At 33.3% G+C, this 25,196-nt stretch overlaps 1 protein-coding gene across 2 annotated transcripts in view; it reads left to right on the plus strand.

Annotated features, from left to right (window-relative positions):
- Window positions 1-25,196, plus strand: part of Zbbx (zinc finger B-box domain containing) — a 149,493-nt gene that overhangs the window by 50,047 nt on the left and 74,250 nt on the right. For both annotated transcript variants that reach the window (XM_015494322.2, XM_048814366.1), the window contains exons 8-9: window positions 16,970-17,128; window positions 21,886-22,057. In XM_015494322.2, coding sequence (XP_015349808.1) covers window positions 16,970-17,128; window positions 21,886-22,057 — 331 coding nt within the window. The remainder of the gene's footprint in view (window positions 1-16,969; window positions 17,129-21,885; window positions 22,058-25,196) is intronic.

The raw sequence follows: 25,196 nt of genomic DNA on the forward strand, positions 1-25,196 counted from the left end.
TCCTCCTCCTCCTCCTCCTTCTCCTTCACATTTGATTGATTTTATTTTTTTAAATACATGACAGCAGAATGCATTACAATTCATATTACACATATAGAGGATGATTTTTCATATCTTTGTATATAAAGTATGTTCAAGCCAATTTATGTCTTTATACATGTACTTTGTTGTTGTTGTTGTTGTTGTTGTTGTTTGCATTACAAGGCAGAATGATTTTAAATAAATAGCTTAATAATGTATCTCAGCAAAAGAATAACAAATTAAACCCAAAGTAGTAGATGGAAAGAGATAGCAAAGATCAGAGCATAAAATAAAATGGGGACTAAAAGAACAATGCAAGGGATCAATGAAAGAGTTGGTTCTTTGAAAAGATAAACAAAATTGACAAACTATTAGCTTACATAACCAAAAGAAAGAGGGAAAATAAAAATTTAAATCAAAGATGAAGAAGGAGATATTGTAATAGATGCCACTGAAATTCAAAAAATCATTAGAGAATATTTTGGAAAACTGTATTCAAGTAAATTGAAAAATCTAAAAGAAATGGACAAATTTCTGGACATGCATGACCTATCAAAATTGAACCAAGAGAATTAAAAAAAAAAAACATATCCACCAATAGCCAGAAATGAGACAGAATTAATAACGAAAATCTCTCAACAAAGAAAATGCCAGGATTTCCCTGGACTTCCAAAGAACTAACAGCAAGCTCACCAGTCTATCCTATGAAATAGAAAGCCTTTTAAAGCCATCCTATGAAACTAATATTAGCCTGCCACCAAAACCAGAACTACAGATCAATATCCCTGGTAAACTTAGATGCAAAATTCCTGAATAGCTTGGCTATTGGTACATACCTATAATCTAAAATACTTGGGAAGCTGAAGTAGAAGGATTACAAATTTGAGGCCAGCCTGGGCAATTTAATCAGACTGTGTCTCAAAGTTAAAAATTAATGAAAAGGGCTACATCACTCTATGATATTGTGCTTGCTTTCCATGCATGAATCCCTGCATTCAGTTATCAGTACTGAAAAACAAACCAACCTCAATAAAATACTTGGAAATCAAATTCAACAGCACATTAAGGAGAATATGCCATGATCAAATTGGTTTCACTCCAGGCAAGTAAAGATGGTTCAACCTACAAAAAAATCAATAAATATAGCACATAAATAATATCAAGAATAAAAAAAAAACTTGTGAACACTGCAGTGGATACAGAATAAGCTTTGGGTGATATTCCACATCCCTTCATGATAAAAATTGTGATAAAATTAGTTATAGAAGGATCATACCTCAACAAAAAAAAAGACTATATGTGACAAACCCATATCTAATACTGAAAGCCAGGGTGCCTACTCTCATCACTTATATTTATTAGAAATTTTAATACATATAAGAATTAAAGAACCAAATCATGTCATTTGCAGGATGGAGAGAACTAAGCAAAATAAACCAGACCTGGGAAAACAAACAAATATCACATATGTTTTCTCTCATATGTGAAAACTAAACCCATAAAAATTAAAAATGAGACCTAAAAGTAGAAGAGGGACTATTAGTAAACAGGAAGAGGACTGGGAGAATATGGGGGAGATGGAAAGACATGAGAGGGTAGAAGTGATGGTGAACATGACTGATGCATGATATATACATATATGGAAACTTCACAATGAAACCTGTTAATTTGAACAATTTACATGTGTTAATTTCAGAAAAGTTCAGTGGAGAAAAATTAAAACCTTAAAATTAAAACACAAATGCAACTTACTAATTAAAAAAGCGAGTCTAATATATAAATAATATAGAATTTAACTAAATGCCCTCAGCTTTGAAGGTAAATAGTATGAGTACTCCACTGTATGATTTTACTGGGAATTTTTCATTTATCAAAATATTTATTCCGACATTTTCTGAGTGACCACTAGTAAACTGAAGTATTGTGCTTGCTTGTAGGGAAGATTAAGAATAATGAGAACTGACTCCTTCGCTTAACTTCAGAATTTGAGCTTCAGAATATATCTGAGTTCGATTCTCCTTTCCCTTGTCTTTTTCCTCTCATCCCTCTCCCTTTGCTCCCCTCGTCACACACATACAACTGGACTTTGCTGTGATATTGCTTACTGTGACCCAGATGTAGATATAGTATGAGTCATATCACGCTTACTAAAAGCAACGTGGCATAGAGGATGCTTTCTAAACATTTTTGAACATTTTTCTCTTTTATATTAGCATCACTAAAATGGGATGTTGTATATTACAATCTTATACAATTCTAAACATAAAATTGACTGGGAAAGTGAGAAAATTTTTCCTAAATATGTATTAAGTGTCATATGCTATGTAATTAAAAATATGTGATTAAAAGTATTCTTTCTTCCATAAAGTTTCTTTGGGTTAGGTAGTGTCTTTGCAGAATGTTTGTAGCAACCTGAAGACTATTTTTGCTCTCTTTATTGAGCAATAATTGACAGATACCAATTATATACAATTGGTGTGCAGGTATGCAGTATCATGTTTTGATATACATATACTTTGTGAAACAATCTTCAAAGGCAAGCTAATGAGCATATCAGTCACTTCACACCACCAATTTCTTTTTCTTTCTTTTTTTAAAGTTTTGTGGTAAGAACACTTGTGATTCTGTCAGCATCACATTTCCTAGTTTTGATTGCAGAAGAGGAAAGGTTGGCAAGCCACAAATAGTAAGATGATCTTTAAGTTCCCAGTGAATCTCAGATTATAGAACAAACATTCATCTCTAAAAGTTAGTATGAATGAATTACATAAGTATACAACTCAATGAGCATATAGCCTATGTGGATTCTGGACAAGTTTCTCCAAATATAGGGGTTCTTCTCTTACTTAATGTTATATATATGTACATGACATTATATAAATCATACATACATATATACATAATGATATATATATATCATGAAGTAAGAATTTTTTAAAAAGTGTCTCTTTGATGTTTGTGTTGCTTTTTTATATTGCCCTCCTCTTAGTGGACAATACTCTCTTTGGGCAAGTCGTGGGAAGTACATTTTCTACTAGGAAAGTGGAATGGTGTTATTGGTACTTGGCAAAACATGCACAGACCACCTGTACCAGAAACTAAACCTATGTTGCTCTTATTCTGTTTTTACATAACCATAAAATTGACTGGTTCTTTTCACCCACTAAGATAGCTAGGAAATGAAGGACTTTGAAGGAGACAATATTTTCCAGATAATTTAAGTAAGTTTCTCTATTCAAGAAACAAAGTTATAAATCAATAAGTTATTTTCTTAAGATTCCACATGTTAGTGAAATCAGGCAGTATTTTTCTGTCTGTGCCTGGCTTATTTCACTTGCATAATGTCCTCTAGGTTTATCCCTGTTGTTGAGAATTACATTATCTCCTGTTTTTGCTGAATGATATTCCACTATATGTATATTGTTGCTGTTACTACAAGAAAATGTAAGAGTTAACTATATGAGGTAATGAGCATGTTGACATGATTGGCACCAGTATTCATTGCACTATGAATATATCTATTATATGTACACGTTTATATATTAAATCATGTTGCATTCCTTAAATACAGGTAATGATGAATGAATGAAATTCGTTTTTTGAAAGAATTATTTCAAAATGTTTTACATACAGTATGTTTTACATACTGTCTTAGTAGACAAAGTGCCGTGAATATAGTTCCACTCTTTATTAGTTAGCCATGTCCATAATTTTGATTTCCTGTGATTATAACAGTTAATAAGAAAGAGGTCTCGACTAGCTGATGTCAGTTGTATAACCCAACATCCCCCCTAAAAAGGTCACTGTTCTGGTTAGTGCTTCCCTGTTGTTTAATGTCATGGCCTTGCTTGTTCCCTGCCATCACATCGTGGTTTCAGTTGTCCCTTTGGCTTTATGTCCTTCTCTTCCTGTTACTGTTCGTCATTTAGCCTTGTAGTTTTTTCAGTCACCTTGCCTTTATTCTCCCCTTGTTTCTGTTATCTCCCCACCCCCTACCTGCCTTGGCTTTGACAGCCACTTGGCTAGTCAACAAGGGGCAATCTATTTTAGCCTAGCTCTCTTTGGCCAGTGATACTGTATTTGTGGTTTTCACCATTTTGGTAACTATTAAAGTCACGAGGCTTTGTTGACTTCTAAAATCTTACATAATTTGAGAAGTCAGGGCAGACATCTTATTGGGTGGATAGTAAGTATTACTGTATAAAAAGCAAGTTTTCTAGGCTAACGGCTGTTATACTCTATATTCTTTAACCTATGATGCCACTTCTAGTTATTATAAAATGTAGCTAAAGTTGATAGTTGCAGACCTGCAAACCATTTCAGCTGCTATTCTATGGCCCAGTTAGTCTTGTGATTCAGCCACTACGGACCATTTTTTTGTACCGGCATATCTTGTTTTACTTAAGAGATAAATCCCTGAAAAATTGAAAGCAAACAGTTACTATATCCATGTTGACTCACACTATAATTTCAAAGGGTGTTTCTTTTGACTTATGATTGATTTGTACTTGGCAGTGATTCAGAGCATTTCAAGTTTATTTGCCTTCTCCAACCTCTGTTAAATAGTTAAATATCTGCAAAACAAAGCATAGATGCATGAGAGGAATTACTTAGTAAAAAAATTAACTTCTGTATTTAGAAAATCATCAACACTGAGGGTTGAGATGAAGATTTTTTTTCCCAGATGATAAATAAGTTCTTAATATGTGAGGCAATCCTATTTCCTTCTAACAACATATAATCATACAGAAGAGACAAAGTTAATCAGAGGGAAAAGAAGATTGGGGAAAACAAACAAAAGGCATTCTATTGTGAAAAGTGTGGTATGCACAAGGGAGGTTAGCTTGGTAAATCATTAGTAGATTGTGGTATCTTTTCTTAATTGAAATGAAGATGTTCTTAACTGATAAAGAAACCTTGAAAAGGGGGATGATTAGTAATGAGAGAGAAAATCAAGGTCAAATTCCCATGTTTTCGGGTATGAGCCCTTTTTTTCTCAAAGGAATGGCTGTATAAATATGATTATAATTGGGAATGTATATTGAGCAAACTTGTAGGAATGTAATTACTGGACTCAGTGACCTCAGTTCATGTCAGAATACAGTTTACACATGGTAACTTTATAGATTTTTTTTTTTAATTGACAATGACCAATGTTGGCTTTTAGGTATCACATTATTAGTATCTTGTTAATATTAAGAACAACCCAGCATTTTCAGATCATCACTAGTCATTTGGGATAATATCATAATTACCTGGATGATCTTACCAGGGCCAGTTTTAAATGCTATGTATATGCATCTGTAGATTTGACAGCAGACCCCAGGGCCTCAAGTACATGAGTCCTCACTCCTCTGCTGCTAGAGCATTGTCTGCTGATGGGCTACCATTGAAGACCTTCCCAGGAGTCTCCCTTTCCCAGAGGGAACTGCCTGCTGCTTCTTACATTATATCCCTCCTAGAGGCAGTCTTGTCTTTATTTTCTTTTACTATAACTTAATTCCATAGACTGGATAATTTGTAAAGAATAAAAATTTACTCAGCTCATGGTTTTGGAGGCTGGATACTTGAAAGGGCTGCATCTGGTGGGGGCTTTCTTGCTGACATGAACTCTCTCTAGAGTCCTGAGGTCATACAGGGAATCATGTAGTAAGAGTGGTGCATGGAAGAGAGCCTCACCTATTTTTATACTAAATCCAGACACAAGATACACCTGTTAGTGCATTAATCTTTTAATCAATGAATAGATTATTTCACCCATAGAGTCTCTGTCCTCAGGACCCAATCACCTCTTAAAGATCTCACAGGGTCCCACCTATTAATATTTCACAATGGGGATTAAGTTGCAACTTGAGTTTCAGTAGGAACACCCAAATCATAGTTCAGCCCAGTAGAATCCCAACAACTCCGTTGCCTCCATTTGGCACAACTAGGATGGGCCTTTACAATTCCTCTTTTGTGATTGGCTTTGGAGTTCATCTTTCTCTTTGTCCAATACCCCTTCCTTTACTTGCTTACAGGTGTTGTTCTCAGAGCACTCTCTAGTAAAACTCAGGGAGGCAAATCTCAGCAGTTATTTTCTGTGAAAACTAGACACATGATAATACGGAGTTCAGGGTGAAATTACAGGTAATTGTTAGCATAATTTTAGAGTTCATTGGGATTTTTGAAGGTTAGTACATAGTGTATTTTCCTTTGCTTTCCAAATCATGAACCAATTGAGAAATAAATATCAGAGTCAGAAGGTAGAAATGAAAATATTTACTTTATTATTATTGACACAATCAGAATTGGTAGTTGAGACATGAATATTAAAACAAATTTAACTTCCTGATCCTTTCTTGTATTGAATGTGTTTTCTCCAAGCTGTAGACATTTTCTATAGAAAGAGCCTACCCCAAATGTCATGGCTATCCAGATGATAATATCCTTGGCATGCAGCACTTAAGAGAACCAGAAGAGGCAGAGCTGAGAATGCTCATTTCTTCTCCTAAAGTCATCAATAAAATAGAAATATGCAAATATTCCTCTCCAATTGAATTGTTATAATTCACATGATTTGAGAGTCCAGATTATAAAAAAATTCTGAAAAAATGTAAAGCTGCTATTTATAAATACTAGGTAATACTGTAATAAGAGCTAGTTAAAATGTATATGAACTACTGAGGCTTCTCATTTTCAAACTGGTTTCTTAAATATGAATGAGGCTTATTCATTTCACTTTAGTCTGTGTGCACTGTCCTTCAGTATGATTGCTATCACTTTGTACTTCCTCTATCCAAGGATATTTTAAAAGTATATTGCTACTGATTTCATTCTTTTGTACTTCTGATAAATTTCAAATCATGTTAGAAGGATTATTTCTGTCTTGTTCACCACTGTATTCTCAGTGTCTGTACCTGATCTACATAAATCAATTTTTAAGTGAATTAAAATATGAATGAATCTCTAATGATATGATCAACCTCCTGAAAAAACTTAAAATTATATTTTAGGTTGCAAAGTTTGGTTTTCTTTGAATTTTGAAATCTTTAGAATTCATTGACCAAATATTAATTAAAATAATTTATGCTAATGTGCCATGTTGATGAAGGGTTTAAAACAAAATTCATTCTCTTAAGCTTCAGAATTTGATCTTTAGTTGACTTTCTGGGAAGCAGAAAAAAGGTTCCTAGGTAATATACTTAATGGGAATAAAACTTCCGATTGGAAAATTTTGTCTGAACAGAAAAACTATGCATACATCCAGTGAAATGAGAGCTCCTTGAGTGTGATTAGCTTTGTAGCTGGCACATCCACTGTGGGATTCTGGAAGCCATGAGATTAAGATGAACTCTAATGGGAAATGAGAATCATAAGCCTCATATATACCTCATATATACCTCTCACTGTAGGAGCGTTTCCTCTTCTTTATCTCCTGCAAGACTCCCACTAGAAATGAACAAGGGCTACTTTTCTGCTGGCCAGCTAATATTCCTGCCCTTATTCTTCAGAGTAGATAGATGCCAATAGAGGTTTTATGTAGCTTTGAGAATTTGAAAATTTAGTTAACTGGGGAAGCAGTGCCTTTAAGTTTTTGATAATTAAAATCAGAGCGGAAATCAGTGAAATTGAAACAAAAAGAAAACATTGAAAAAATTGATAAAACTAAAAGTTGGTTCTTTGAAAAAATAAATAAGATTGACAGACCCTTAGCCATGCTAATGAAGAGAAGAAGAGAGAGAACTCAAATTACTAATATACGGGATGAAAAAGGCAATATCACAACAGACACTACAGAAATACAGAAGACAATTAGAAATTACTTTGAAACCCTATATTCCAATAAAATAGAAGATAGTGAAGATATCGATAAATTTCTTNAAAAAAACAAGGGAGAGAACTGAACAACAACAGATGAGGTAGAGAGGGAAGATGGGAGGGGAGGGGAGGGGGTATAGTAGGGGATAGGAAAGGCAGCAGAATACAACAGTCACTAATATGGCATTATGTAAAAATTGTGAATGTGTAACTGATGTGATTATGCAATTTGTATTTGGGGTAAAAATGGGAGTTCATAACTCACTTGAATCAAATGTATGAAAGATGATATGTCATGAGCTTTGTAATGTTTTGAACAACCAATTAAAAAAAAAAAGAACTTCAAAAGATAGATTGGGACTCTCAAAAGATCAATGAAAAACAATTGTCCAGTATTCACTACAAGATTTCTTTTAAAAAATGCTTTAGTAAGATATAATTTATATGCCATAAATTTATTCAAAGTAAAGTAGGTTTTAGCATATTCACAGATATGTGAACTATCAGCACAAATCATTTTTGAACATTGTCACCTCAAATAAAAAAAAAAAAAAACACTTCATATCCTTTTGCTTCTATCCTCATCCTCCCATTATCTGACCCTCCCCCATCCTTCTGACATCCACTTATCTAGTTTCCATCTCTATAGATTAACCTATATTGAACATTTTTTTGGGGGGTGGGGGGTGAGTACTGAGGATTGAACTCAGGGGCACTCGACCACTGAGCTACATCCCTAGCCCTATTGTATTTTATTTAGAGACAGGGTCTCACCGAGTTGTTTAGCATCTCGCCTTTGCTGAGGCTGGCTTTGAACTCAAGATCCTCCTGTCTCAAGCTCCCATACTGCTGGGATTACAGGCATATGCCACCACCCCTGGCTATATATATTGAACATTTTATAAGAAAGGAATAATATATATGTAGTCTTTTATGATTGTTTTCTTTTACTTGCATAATATTTTCTAGGTTTATTCATGTTGTAGCACATTTCAGTTTTACATTTATTTTTGTGTCAAATGACATTCCATTGTATGGATATAACCATAATTCATTGATTCATCATATAATAGATATTTAGGTTGTTTCTACCTTTGAACTACTAGGAATATGCTGTTATGAATATGTGTATACAACTTTTTGCATGTGCTTGTATTTCAAATTTTTCTTGACTATATCACCGGTAGTAGAAATACTGAATTATATGGTTGTTCCTTTTTTGACTGGGGAACTGTCAGACTATTTTCCAAAGTGACTACAACATTGGTAAAGAGTTGGGAGAACTTAAGTGGTTTAGGGAATATATTATAGAAGCAAGTGACAGACAGACTAACTGATGAAATAGAGTGTAGCTAAAGTGTAAGGCCTGAATCAGTTAGAGAAGACCTAACTCAATCTCAAAAGGAAAGGAGGGTGTCCCTGTGATGTTTGTGTTAAGGGGAATCTTAGTAGATAGAACTCATATATGTATCTCAGAGCTCTGAAGGGCTACTATAAGGAACAGATTAAACAGCAACAGACATACAAGGATTCTGCTCATAGCAGGTGCTACTTATATCAAGCTTTATTAATCAGGATGAAGTAATAGTAGAAATTCAACCCTACACCTACACCATTTACATTAAATGCCTAGAAAATTAAATTACATTAGTGACCATGAATCCAAAGAATCACTAGTTCAAGGATTTTCCCCCCACAGTCTTATTGGGTATAATTGAAATAAAAAACTTTCATTTAATATATAAAAATAATATTTTGACATATGCATACACCCATGATATCATCATCACAATTATGAAATTAAACATATCTATTACCTCTACATGTTCTCTGTGTCCCCTTGTTGTGTGTGTGCACATGTGTGCATGTGGTAAGAACACTTAATGTGAACCTAGAAAGTGTGCTAAGTGGTGGAATAAGTAAGGAACAAATGTTGTGTAATTCCACTTATGTGAGGTATCTAAAATAGATACCTTAGGTGAGATATCTAAATAAAACCTTACAGAAGCAGAATAAAATAGCGTTACTAATGGATAGGAGGGAGAAGAAATGGGAAGATGTTGTTCAATAGGGATGAGATTAAAGTTAACAAGATGAATAAGTCCTAGGGATCTGCTGGTCAACATAGTGCATGTAATTAACAATATAGCATTGTTGAAAACAACTTAGGGCTATTTTCAATAATGGTATAGTAATATACACATTGGAAGACTTTTGATATAAAACAGTGAATTAAAGTTTTGAGCTCAATTTATCAGAGCATGTTTGGAAATACTGACTTCCTCCTAATCCAAATAGAGGATAGTAGAATATCAAATTTGGAGGAGACTGTAAAGGTCATTAGTCTAACCAAATGTCTGAACTTTACTCAATCATATTGATGCTGGATATTTGAGGATCCTTTATAATTTGCAGGTGCTACCTATTTCGGCGCTTGATGTTTTTCCATGGAGTTTGGGAAGTTTTACAGTAGTTTTGTTTGCTATATTTTATGTTCATTTATCTTTATGGAGTAAAAATTGTCCAATTGTGATGCATGAGCAATACTATATTTAAAAACCAAATATGGCAAATTTTTGATTGCTATTTGTTAGTGAGTTTTCCCATCTATGTTGAAAAATCTGTTATTCAAATCATTGCATACAAAATCATTTGTTCCTCATGTAGCTCAAATATGAGTAATTGCTGAGAACAGCTAACTCATCTGGATGAATTATACATGTAATATTAGTTGAAAACAACAGTAAGTACTTTGGTAAGATAATTAATATAGTGCATAATTACATGGCATCAAAACTGCAAATAAAAGCAAGATTGCAGGTGTGAATTTCCTGTGTGGCTTTTTTTTTTTTTTTTGCTATACTGACTCGCTTTTAAGATTGTTAAGTAGAAATTTTTATTATTATAATCAAATTTAAAAGGCACAATTATTTATCTCTAAATCATGCTATTTTCCTTGATATGAGGTAATTAAAATTTTTGACAATACATTACTTTTCAAGCTATTACATATTGTTATCTTATTTTAAAATGTTTTAACTGGATTGTATGTGTTTTATTTCATTATTTTCAGATATTATTTTATGATTGTACTAAATTGTAATTATGATTATACTTAATATTTCAGATTAGTTATATTTGGCATCATTTATTGAATAATAAATTACATTTGTAGTAAAATGTATACCTCCAGATCCTTGCTCATTTTCATTATCTCTTTGTGTGTCAAGGATGCATAATAATATGTAAATCATTGATTAATAAAACCTGATAAAAATCAGACCTTTACAGGAAAGGTAAATCTAAGGATCTTAAGTTCTGCTTCAACATAACTATGTTGCTGGAATAAGCAATAAACTTCAGCCACATGAATTTTACACTTCCAGGATATGATTCCTGTCTAGCTTGCCATAAGTGCAATAAGTAGTTATTTCTATACCATTGATTTGTTGTACTATTCATGCAAATACCATATCTGTTTTTAGAAATATGATGAGCAGAACTAGATTTAAAAACATGATTCTGCTGTGAGTCCCCCAATCACAATTTTCTTTCACCATATAAATATTTAGTTTTCTCTTGTTTCTTTATGAATTTATATAGAAAAATTTCCTCAACTTCTGTCTTTCTTTTTCAGCTTTCTGCTTTATGGAAATCCCCTCTTTTTGCTTTTCAACTTTTTACTTCTCTTCTTGGACCAAAGCTAACTTTTTCTTTTCTTTCCTTCTGTTCCTAATAGTAGATGAAACCTTTCATGGATCTCTCTCTTTTTAAGTTTCATAGAATATTCAGAGTTGATTATGGGAAATCTATTTTTAGAGAATAAATTTATGCTAAGATTATCTGTAGATTTTTTTAAGATAAATAAATCTTGAACACTGTTTTGGTGAGTTTTAATTTTTTAAAAAGTTTATTTTACTAAAAACTAAAACATAATTCTTCATTACATGTGTGTAGTTGATTAACACAACACTGATTCCTAAACATCTTTTCATTCTGGAAACATCTTTTCATTCCCCACCTGATTAACAAGATTTGAAAGAAAATTATGGTTCAGGGAAGGTCACTCAAATCCTGTGGTACTTTGTTCCTGGAACCCCAATAAAATAGGTTGGCAATACTACTTAAAACACTAGCAAACACCCTCAGGACTTCCTTCTCTGTGATGGTAGATACTGTAGGACTTTCCTTCTAACAGATTATAACAACCTAAATTTTAAAAGAAAACATGTATCAAGATTTAGTCTCCTTTATTAATCCATTGTTTTGAATGGGGTGAGGTGTCTGTAATTTCTTATCTGCACTCATCTTTGCTAGATATCTCAACTTCATGGAAGCCATTAAAACAATAAGAACTTGTATTAAGAGTAGACTTTTCCATTTTCATCTTTTTAAAACTGTCTCCATATGTTGCTAAGGTTTTGGTTTAATTGTAAGAAAGCTTGTTCCTGATTATCTCAAAATAGTGAATTGCTGGAAAGGAAAAACTTAAGAACCAATAAGGACTCCAGAGTTTCGTAGATATCATCCCCCTATTCCCCACTTGCGTGTGAAGTAATGCCCATCAAAGAAACCAGAACAAACTGTGGTTGGGAAAATATTCCCATCAAGAAGGAAGATTTTCTCAAAAGTCATGTTTTATTTTTTGTTGTTGTTGTTTAAGAATTATGTGTACATAATTTTTAAGAATTTAAGTCAAGAATGGATAAAAAATGTGACATATATATACAATGGAATATTACTCAGCAATAAAAGAGAATAAAATCATGGCACTTGCAGGTAAATGGATGGCATTGGAGAAGATAATGCTAAGTGAAGTTAGCCAATCCCAAAAAAAAAAACAAATGCCGAATGTTTTCTCTGATATAAGATGACTGACTCATAGTGGGGTAGGGAGGGGGGGAGCATGGGAGGAATAGACAAACTCTAGATAGGGCAGAGGGGTGGGAGGACAAGGGAGGGGACAGAGGGTTAGCAAGGATGGTGGAATGTGATGGACATCATTATCCAAAGTACATGTATGAAGACATGAATTGGTGTGAACATATTTTATAAATAACCAGAGATATGAAAAATTGTGCTGTATATGTGTAACAAGAATTGTAATGCATCCTGCTGACATTTATTTAAAAAAACAAAAAAAATTTAAATCAAGTTAATTTTTTCAAGTTTTAAATTTTAAATTTATTTTCACCTATACATAACATATTAAAGTTGTACTTATTTTTTAAGTTTTACTTATTAATAGGTAAATTTAATATGTAACTTGATCTTCTTCAAATGATTTCATCTATTAAAGTCCCAACCATATTCAACAGTCACTGCCACCAATAGGTTTATAATGTTTTTCAAGTTCTTCTGTGACAATTTGTTTCTCTCTCTCTCTCTTTCTCTCTCTCTCTCTCTCTCTCTCTCTCTCTCTCTGTGTGTGTGTGTGTGTGTGTGTGTATGAATGTATCTTTATAGTTATTTGCCAAGAAAAGTCAAATGACATAACAGTTCTTCTGCAGACTCTAGAATCTTCAGTTTTTAATGCAAGACTGTGTTTGCAATAAATCTTTCCTAAAATTTTACAACTAGAAAGTAGGTGAAAGTTAGCAATATAAAAGGAGAGATTCCCACTTGTCTTCAAACTTGCAAAGTAACATAGGTGTAAACTATGTGTGAACTTCTTTGAGCTGAAACTTCTGGATCACATAAAAGGTATGGCTATGTCAACAGGATCATTAATATTTATTGCTGAATAGCTAGCAATTTGGATGATGATGGTAGTTACAGTTCTGAAACACTGACACTACCATAAAGTACCATCATTTTTCTAACCAAACTGAAACTTTTGCTCTTGGACCTTAACTTTTACAAGGTGCCATCCATTCCAAAATGCTATACTCTTTACTTTGATTAATGATACATTGTCAGAGTGATGAATTCTTCTAGAGTGTAATTTGAAAGATAATATCATTCTAGGGAAAAAAAAGTTCAGGTAAGAATTTTAGAACAGTTACCAGATGAAATCCTACCATCACACAGTGTAGTGAAGGATGTGGGGAAATCTGGAAATACTTGCAGTAAATCATATTCTTTGGCTCTAGTTTAAGTTTCTATCCTACAGTGAAATACATGATTTACTATATGCCCTGAAACCTGTTTTGGTTTGATTTTAAAACACTTTTTTTTTTAATATGTAGAGCAGTTGCACAGTTAATTTTATACACTTTCAGTCTCCTCCTATTGCTGCCTAGTAGTATTGCTATATTTAAATTTTCACATTTAGAAGATGAGAAGAAAAATGTTTTTGAGTTGAGTTTTAAAATTCAAAAGCATTTTGTTAATATATGGCATTGTGTTATACTTAATATAGTCTTTTATCTATTTTAAATATTGCAATAACATCTTTACATTCTTGTTCATTGGTTACTTATTACTTAAAATGATAGTTATATTATTGAGTGAAAGGTATTGTGTTTTGTGTTGTAAATTTGTATGTGTCCTTTTAAATAGAGACAAAAACTTTTGGGACAGTGTCCCCAATGGCTGACAGTAATTCTCCATGGGAATTACCTTTTATAAATTGGGAGCAACATCTATTTCCTACATTTTAATATGGGGGACTATAATTTATTTTTTCATATCTGGTCAAATATAAAAATGGACAGGTGAAAATAAATTAAAAAGAAGAACCCAAACTGTCTAGTTTTTGCATAGGCTATCACATACAGAATAACAGTTTTATGAAGTTTTATTTTTTAAAGTACTGAACAATGTTTAAATCTGTTAGACAAAAAATGTAGCATGTCTGGTTTCAGGAAACCAAAGGTAAACTACATTTTTTTTTGTGTCATGAAGGTTAATGAGAATGCTAAAGAAAAAGTTAGGTTAGAAGAAGATTTATTCTAATTTAAGCCCCAAGATTCTGCAGCCATTTGACATTGACCTAGGTCTTCTGAACTTCCCAGTCCTTGTGTATTTAATAGGGATCATAAATGTCAGCCCCCTCTCCTTGTATGAATATTTTTAAATTAAGAGAAAAAAGTATGCATACACAGTCTTCAAAGGAGAAAATTACATTTAAATGTATATGATGTTCTAGGAAAGAATATTCCCATTAACTGGATTTTATTTTTTTTTTGGTTATTTGCTAAATTATAAGACTTTCAGATATTCAGATATAAAATTAAATTTTACCAATTACCCATATGTTTATCCTCTTTTCAGCAAGAGAACTGACTTAAAAGCTTTTGCTATTTCTGAGTTTTTTAACATGTTACCTAAAAATTATTAGAGTATTGAGAGCAGGATTCTAAGACAGGACCAATCTTTTGGTTTGTGTTATTTAAAAATATATATTTGATAATTTTATCTGAGCAATTTTATGTAACATTAATACTATTGCTTTTTGTTTTATAAATAATGAAAATTAGACATCTTAAATATTTTTGAAATCGACAGATCTTTATTTTAGGCAATTTAAAATTAGGCTTATATGGATTACTGTGTTTTAAAAATATTGGTTAATATGTAGATATTTCTGGAAGCCTGGAGCATTAGCACTGGATTGAAATTCTGTTAAAAATGAGGACTATATAGATCTATATATTTTTTTGATAATCACTGGAACATTTTTGAGCAAATACCACATTACTGAGACCAGTATATGTGAATAGGTCAAATTTGTCAGATTTTCATAGATAATTCATTAATTCAGTGTGAAATAACACCAGTTAATTTGATGTTCACCAAATTTATTCCAGAATTAGATGGCATGAATCCTAATAGAGTTACAGAAGGTTATAACTGGATAGTTTCAATATAATTGTAGCTATTTAAATTGATAATTAGATGAAAATTTTAAGAGTATTTCTATGGGAGAGTACAAAATAATTATTTCTGATCCCTGATGAATTTTTCCCCTGCCTTGCAGACATTTGCTAAGAAGTAAGATGTATTTCTTGTCTTCCTAATGCCAGGTTCTCTTAGAGACTCGGAACAGCCTCAATCTTCCCTTGGGAATTTAGTTTGAGATCAGAAGGGGTCTGGAGGTCTACAGAGTCCTCGAGCAGACTAGCATAATTGCCGAGAGGAGACCTTTCAGAGAAAAAGACCTTCCCAAGAATTTCCTTTTCCTGGTCAGCCTCTCTGGAAGCATGCCCAAAGTTTGTTTTTTTTTTTAAATTTATTTTCTCAATTATTTGTTTTTAATTCTATAGCTCTTCTCCCTCTGTCCACACTATACTTTTTACTATTTTGTGATACCCATAGAAAGTTTTAAAAACATATGAACTTATATGGTGTGACATACCAAAAGATGATGGAAAGGCACATCATGAGGGTTGGTACAGAGCTGTTCAGGGATTTAAAGCTATAATGAGGGTGGAAACCTATAACCGGGGAGGAGGAACATTCAGGGAAGGGTTCCTAGACCTGTCGGAGTAACTTGAAATGATTCCAGAAGGAGAAGTAGGAGTCTTCCAGGCAAAGATGAGGATGGAGGAGAGAAAGCTTTCCTGTAAGTGAACCTCATGAGCAGAGGCACAAAATGAGGAACAATTTGGAGTTAACTAGGAAACTGCAGATAGAGGCACTTCCTGATGTGCACTTTTGAATAGTGTATAATTTCTAAAGATATTTTATCACCAAGGAAGACTCATTACTGCTTATTCAGGCTCCTACTAGATAAGATATATTTAGTTCTCTAGCTGCGATATGCACAAAATAACACACCTTATCTATTTGGGATTGGCATAGTGGAAAGGCTATGAGTCTTTAGAATTATACACACCTGGGGTCATTTCCCAGCTCTGCCACCCACTCACCATGTGACCAAGGGCTGGTTATTAAAACTCTCTGAGCTCTAGTTTCTTTGTCCCTAAAATAGATAAAAATAGTTATGGTGTAGAGTTGCCTCAAGGATTAAATAATATAGTTTTAAAAATGCTTAGAATAGGATAAGTCCACATCCGCACCCTCAGTATATGGCAGCTGTCACTATTATAATGATTGCTAAAAATGTCAGTTTGTCTTTTAAAATATTAATTAAAACTTACTGGGTATTATGAATCATAATGCAGAAATTTTGATTTAGTGTTAAAAAGTTACTTATGCTGATATATTAGTCTCTTTAAGTCATATTTTGTTCCTTTTTAAATAGGCAAAATCTCAGATATTATCCAGTGTATTGGATGTTGCTCATCGATTTATAAAGGAAGTTAATCCAGATGAACCCAAAGTGGGAAATAATTCTATAAAAGACACGAGTAAAAGTCATCAGAAATCCAAGTCTCTAGTCCTGCAGGGGAGCAACTCTGAGGTAAGCCAAAGAAAAGATAATGGGACATTTTTGTCCCACATAACCATGGAGACTGCCACTCATATATTAACTAGAGTTGTGGAGTTTTGGAGATTATATCACATTGTTATTTAATATGGTTTTGCTTTTAATTAATTAAATGTATCTTGACTATAAAAACATTCTCAAGGATATTTCTTGGATTCATTTTGGAAATTGATCCAAACATTTCTACCATATTAGGAATTGAATGTGTATTTGGAGAAAACAAAAACCACAATGCAGTATAACAATTTTATATTAGTCAGGATTTCAGAGAGGCTAACAACATAAAACCTTGCCAAGCACTTTAGGTGTCAGGCAATTTTAGTTATCGAAAACTAGATTTATGCCAATTCTCACAGTTACTCAGAAAGACTATGGATCCTATGATATACTAGGCAAGTTTTTATCAACTCCTGTCTACATTTTTATAATAGATTTTATTGACTCTTTAGCAAGAAACACACTTCAAATTTTGATCTGTGTTATATAAGACTCCTTCTTTTAGATGTCACTCACTCCTTTCCTATAGTGCAGAAACTGTAACTTGGCCAGTCGCACAGTTTGTGATTTGGTAACCAAGTCTGTGTTGAACTTAAGTCTGTGAAATTTCAAATGCATGTTCATAGAATATAAGAGGAAATGCACTCTGTGCTGGTAGGACCATTTCTATCAGGGGAACTATTCTTGAATTTTCCGAGAAAATTGGGTGTTTCCATAGATTTTGCTTTCTGATAGAACTGCCAAGGATATTTGTTAGAGAATCACTGAATGAGTTACAACCTAATAATAATATTGTATTGTAGACTAGATGCTGCCCTAAATACCTTATATATATCATATATTTTTGCCTTTTTGTAATTATTCCCTTTTTCAAATAGAAAGATAGCGGCAAAGAAGAAGTTTTATAACTTGCCCCAGGTATCACTGATAAGGGGAACTCAGGTTTCAGCTCAGAGCTTCTGACTCCAAGTTACCTGTTTTCAATCACTCCATAGAGGCTATAGTTTAAAGAGTTTCTCCTTTGTTCTTGCCATTTTATTTAATTTTTGCTATCAAGAACAATAGTGACAGTTAAGTCAGCAGCTAACATTTTTTGATCACTTTGTGTTAGGCATGTTACTTAATGCTTTACCTGCCTTATCTTCTGTAATCATCAGAATCGCCGTATCTCTTCTGTGATAATATTACCTCTGTTCATCAGAGGATAAATTTTAGAGACAGGTTAAGTAACTAGGTCTATAAGAAAGCTGGGGAGTGGACTCCTTTGTGTTCATAATCATTATGGTAAATGTTGCTTCATGTTTCCATAGGTAATTATATATGCCATACAGACTCACTGCCTCTTGTCTTAGCTTATTAACCATCAATTCAGTGTTTTCCCACACACCCCCAGGGGTGTATAATAAAATCAACTGGAAAAACATTAAAGAAATACACATGGCTGAGTTCAGCATTTTGTGGGTAGAGTCCTATGTGTTGTCCTAGTAGCTCCTCAGTTATCTGGTGAGCATGATTCATTGGAAGCTGCTGCTAAAGACATTCAGGTGTGCACCTGTGTACAACACTTACACTGAAAGATAACCCTCTCTGAGGCTTAACATTTCTTTTTGCTTAAGAGCAGTGTTCTCAAATTGTAGTAAGCATCAGGAGCATTGCATGAGTTTGTTAAAAAAAATGTGCATTTTTTTTTATCTGCTGCCCCAGTTTTTATTAATTTATTACTTATGGGTTAGGGATCAGTAATCTGATTTTTAATTAGCACTCCTAAGCAATTCTAATGGCTGGAAGAATCAAACTGTTGCCAAGGTCTGCTGTTTCATAGCTTTCTAAATGGATTCAAGTCAATGGTGTATATTTGGAAAGGGATGACCTCATGAAATACATTTTAGAGGCTGAAATCTGAGTTCAAGATACTGATGCTAGTTTTCTTTTAGATTTTAAATATTGGGCAATTTATTTAGCTTATTTTGATCCTTTGTTTTCTCTTCTGAAATGTGGGAATATTAAAATATATTACAGAAATACCTTGCTGAAATGAATGTATAGCATTGGATATCCATTTGTTCCTTCAAATTTCCTAGCCTTTTAGAATTGGGCAGGGTCTCAGTGGAAGTGATGTAGGACAGTTCTAAGCTGAAGCATTGAAGAGCCAATGTACAAAGCTCCTGCTATGTGGAAGACAGGTATTCTAGTGACATAGCTCAGAGATGCAATTAATTTATTGATTCATTGTCTTACATTTCTGATATCTTAAATATCTTATTCATTGCTTGGGAGGGAGCTGCTCTGGAGAGCCACAAGAATCACTACATACTCAAACCATTTCATATCAAGCCACTGGGTCTTCAGGGACTCTTTATTAGAGCAGCAGACTAATAGATTGTTTATTGGGTACCTATAAGCACCTTCCCACAGATTCCTGAAACTCAGTATCTCCAGACTAAACTCATACCCTTTATTGGCAAATCTATAGATGTTACTAATTGATGGTACCATATCTAGATTTCTAAGGTAAAAAAGAAATGATATTCAGCAGTCCTTTCTCTTTTTCCTTATATATCCAATCAGTTACTATTGTAGTCTATTCAGGATGATATAAAAATATCGCAGGCTGAATGACTTATGCAACAAATTTGTTTTCTTACAGTTCTGGTAGTCCTGGTAAGGACTTTCTTCCTGGCTTGCAGATGTCTGCCCTCTAAAAACTATTTGTTGCCATTACAGATACTGAAATTAGCTTTTTCTAAAAGAACAAAAGTTTTACAAATGTGTTTTTATTCATTTAACAGTATAGCTTTGTATGCATATAAATATTTCTATTGCTTTCTTATTTTATATAGTAGCCATAAAATGCTTCATTTATTGGATGTGAAATGACATTCTAAAATCCATCTTCCACTGATCAACATTTATTGTATTTCATTTTTTTCCCAGTACAACCTAAAATATAAAATACAATTTCGAAAATTTTTTTTTGCTTGTATGCATATGTCAATATGATGAAGTCCTTATATTCCTTGGTAAAGAGGTTTCTGCAGTTATAGTGTTCATTGATATGACCACATGGCTGTAACATTTTAAATGGTTTCCCTGCATCCAAACTCACTATTCCCCAGTTCTCTTTCCTACACTACTGTGTGCAGCTTTTCTATGATTTTACATGTGTAACACATTTAAGTCCAAGTTTGTACTGTAGGAAGGATTTTCATGATCTGCTCCTGCTCATATTTCTACCCTTGATATTTTTTCTCATCCTCCATTTTTGCCATATCAACACAAACTACTTCCAGTTCTATGCCACAATGCTGTTTGAATCCATTTCTTTGCATATATACATTTTCCTCTTTCTGAAATACTGCCCTTGAGTCTTTGATAACGTAATTCTTATTTTATTTTTGGAAACCCAGTTCAGACGTCACTTCCTCTAATTTATTCTTTACCCTTGCACCTATTTCTATTGTGGACTTATTAACTTGTGTTTTTGTGGTATAGTGTCTAGTGTCTGATGGATTCTCAGATGATTTTTGCTTATATTTAAAAGTTTTTGTGAACATCTTTAATAATATACTTTCAGTTGTACTCCAATAGTTTGCGTGCTTGTTTTTCAATTAAGGGTTGAACATAGAGATTTCCACTTTTGTGTCTAAAAGATGAACAATGGAGATTTAACAATTTGATTAGCATGGGCAATCTGTATTTGGTAATTCAGCTGTTTTGTGGATTTTATTTTGCTTAAATTTCCTAATTTGGCTATTTTTTTTCAGCTCACTAGATAACTGCGAAATTCTACTTTCATTTCTTCTGTGTTCAGAGTAGATCTGTGTTTTATACTGAATTAATCTCCCTACCATCATTAAGCTGAGAAGCACACAGTGTTTCATATACAGTGATGAACTTATTTATTCATTTCATTATCTTTTAATGAGCACCTATTTATTTCCAGGTACCATACCCTTGACACCGAGAAGAAGACAAAATCCTCAGTCTGATTATATTCTAATGAAGAGAGATAAGCACTAAACATGTAGAATGAATTCACACACAGATAAGTTGTGAGGAGAAAATTAAAACAGTTAAGCATTATGAAGTGAGGGGGGAAGATAGTCATTATTTGGGAATCATCAGGGAAGAACTCTCTGAGGGTGATATTTGAGCAAACTGAAAGGAAGTGAGGGGAAAGCCTGTGTGGAGATGTGGAGGAGTCTCATTCCTACTTTCCCAGGACTGCAAGAAGAGGTTAGCTGGAGCAGTATGAAAGAAGAACACGAGGAGGTGAAATGCAAAGCAGGGAAGTCCAAGGTCATGTAGGGCCTTATGCATAGAAAGTCAACAGAAGGGTTTGAGCCCAGGAGTGATGTGATCGAATTTACACCCAAGCAAACAAATTTGCAAACAAGCCTGCTCTTTTTGATGTGGGAAGGTTGCAGGGAGCAGGAGATTGGAGAAGTCACACAAGGCTGTTGCAGATTGGGAGGGAGGGCAATGGCAAATGGGGCATAATAATGACAAGTCATAGAGTCTGCAGGTTTTTGTTTCAATAATTTCAGAAGAGAACTTTTATAATTGCTAATAGAGCTTAAAAATAGCAATAAGACTTATAAATAAATAAGCATGACTTAAAACCATTTTGTCCCCAGTTAAAATGTCTTATTGAGTAATAATTAGTATTACCTGTCTTTTAAGATTAAGGAAATTTAATAAAGCAACCTTGGATTCATTTTTAATTGGTTTAGGTAGAAATTACAACAAAAAGAGCTGAGTGCACAAATCCGAGAGATAGGCTCTTGTGTGAAGGGTCATTCGATGAAGAAGCTTCTGCCCAGTCCTTTCAGGAAGTGTTAAGTCAATGGAGAACTGGAGATCCTGATGATAAGACGAGACAGAACTTAAATGCAGCAAAACCAGGTATGGTATTATTATGACATGCATATTCAAAAATAAAGATGACTTCAGTCTCCATTCTTTGTGAATAAAAAAGCAATGTTTAAAATCTATAAACAAAGGAGTTTGCTATAATTCTTCAAGGGAATATGCATTGTATGATCATTGGTGAGTGCTTAGCTATTTATAGACTCTGAATTGGGCACTGGAGGTGATTTGCATGTGTTTTCTGTGTAAACTCAAGACTGTCAAATGAATGGAGTATTGGATTCTTTCAGCTTTTTATCTCCTAGCAGGATATTGTTTTTAGGACAACTATTCCATTTTTCAACTACAATTGCTACGTGTAAAATGGAAGAATCTATAAAATAGAGAATAATTTTTATATGTATATCAAAAAATGTGAGTACTAGATCGATTGTAAACTTAGGGGGAAAAGTTTGATTTTTTTTTTTCTTTTTGAAGAACTATATTGTTTTTATGTTTTCTTAATGGTCTCCAATTCCACATCCTAGACATTAAAGATTTATATGAATGAAGCATATAGTAGCTCTGCTTTGAGTTTTTCAATGTCACTTAATAAAAATCATATGCTTAAATATTCAATTGATTAATTTTACTACTCAGAATTTTGCGGTATCTGATAGCTGATTTTTTCATTGAATGTAAAATGTTAAGCAATAAATTTCATTCCTATATCTTTCTTGATAGAGACATTCAGTTTACTATTTGTATTTCATTCTTTTCCTGATTATTCCCCTTTATTCTGTAATGTAAATTCCTAATTCCCATGCATCACACACCATTTTCTCACTCATGATTGGAGTTTTCACTAATGTGCTCCCCTTCAAACATTTTTTTTCTACATTTCCTCAATTTAATTACTATTTTAAGACATCATTTGTATGCTTTCTTCTTAGTAGTATGTACCTTGATTCTCTTGAGCATGTTAATTTTGTGCTTTATTTTTGTAAATAGAAATGCCTTTTTATTTATTGAAAGATATAGTGTTTAAAATAACACCAGGATGGAGTTGAAAAATTCCCAGATCAGAAGCAAAACCATGTACAAATGTTGATTTTCATAATGGAAATAACTGCATAATTAAAATAATACAATAATTAATTTCAAAAATTTGATTATAACAAAAAATTACCAAAACTAAATGAAATTAGCTCAATCCTCCTCTACCTACAGAGAATCAAAAATGACTTTGGGCACATAATTTTTTAATAGACACAGTTGTGCACACATACACATGCACACACTCAGGAGAAAAAATATGGGTTAACTATATATACTATTAGTTAGCTTGCCATGAAGTTATATCACAATTAGTGATTATGTCATGGGTAACTTCATAGAGATACTCATCATCATTCATAACTATTGCATAATACTTTATATGTCATGATTTATCCAGATCTTTGCTGATAAATATTTCGTTTCTCTCAGTATTATAAAAGAAGTTATGATGGCCATCTTAGCTATTTGTGCACTTACAAAATTACTTAAAATAAATTTGTAAATGTAGAAATGTCATTTCAGTGGTGACCTGTTTTATTAAATTTTGACAATTCTTGTCATATTATCCTCTAAAAGATTACTGTTAGTTATAGTCTCACTGAGAGTGTATAGGTATCTCTTTCTCTGTATTTTTGAATTCTTTAACTTTATTCAGTTTGATAGACAATAGGTGATCATTTCCCTGGCTCCCATCATCATTTGTGAAATAATTATTAGTCATTTTTTGTCAATAACTATTTTTTTATTCTTTGTTTTTTAAATCACTTTTGAGTATTCTTTGTGTTTTTTATTGCCTTTGAGTATTCTTTGTTTTTATTATTTTGAGTACAGTAATGTTTTAAATTTTAGAGCAAATATTGAGTACATACCATGTACTTGGGGAAAAGTAGTATCCACATTCAGTCACTTCCTATTCTGGAACATATGGCATACAGGGAAGTCAAAGAATCCATCAAATGATCAGCGTAACTTGGAAGGAGAAGTGCTCTGCCATTGCCTTCACTGAGTGAAAGAAGCACAACTTCTGTAAATGATAAAAAGTATGATTTTATCAGGTTGGATTTATCAAATATAGATGTGCTTACACAGGATTTGGGTTTAATATATTGGCACTTAAGGAGTAGCATTGATAATCTACCAGGTTGGTCAGTTGAAGTCTGGACTTGATTTTACAATAGAGATTTGGGTAGGGGAAGGGAAGACTTTTGGCTCTGGGAGATGGAATGTTGCAGTTGATAATGTGCAACCTACTCAGGTGTCCCTTAACTAAACCCAATGAAAATGAGGGGACCATCTTTCAATTAAGAGGTCAGTAAGCACCATGATCCCCTAGGAAAGTTTGCTGTGGCTTGCCTCCGCAGGCTGAAGATGAGTGGGGAGGGATATGCTTCTACAGAATTGTGTTGCCTGGTTGCAAAGACATAATGGAAACATGGAAAATGGTAGAGACCAGGTGTTGTCATATAGTTATGGAAATTCTGCTGGAAAATTATCAAAACATTGGGCAGCAAACAGTAATTATTAGAATATTTCAATTCAAAGAGATTTCAGTTGCCAATTGGGGCATGTTAAAATGGAAAAGTCATATAGCCTACAGTTTTACCTGTAAAGAAGAAAATTTCTTTCTGATATGCAGAGATCTAACTTGGGTCACCATATTAGTTCAATTTTATGATGCCACCAGACCTAAACCAGTCCACAAATCTGGAACCCCTTAACTGAGGAAGAAGCTGGGTCCCTAAGGTAGCCTGAAATGTAGCCATAATGTATGCTCTATATCTTACTCTAAGACCCCACTAGTTGAACTTATGGCTACTTACCAGGATTAGTGTGCAGTAAAGAAAGGTAATGCACAGAAAATCAAAGGGATCATTTTGAATTGACAGTTTCTCCTGAGGACCTAAGTGCTACCATAGTCCACCTGTTGGTGTTGAAGGCTTAAGAAGATGAGGTGGTAGAGGAGTTTTATCCTGATTCTGTCTCATAGAGGATATGTTAGGAGTGTGAACCTATTATATAGCTATTTTTATAGAACTAAATATATATTGTGGGTGGATAGTAATGGAAAGAATCCCTACATTGACCTGTGGCTTGAAGATTGTTATAGTAGTATATAAGTAGAAAATCCTAGAATCTC

This window comes from Marmota marmota, unplaced genomic scaffold (assembly GCF_001458135.2).
Source record: "Marmota marmota marmota unplaced genomic scaffold, marMar, whole genome shotgun sequence".
Taxonomy (NCBI): Eukaryota; Metazoa; Chordata; class Mammalia; order Rodentia; family Sciuridae; genus Marmota; species Marmota marmota.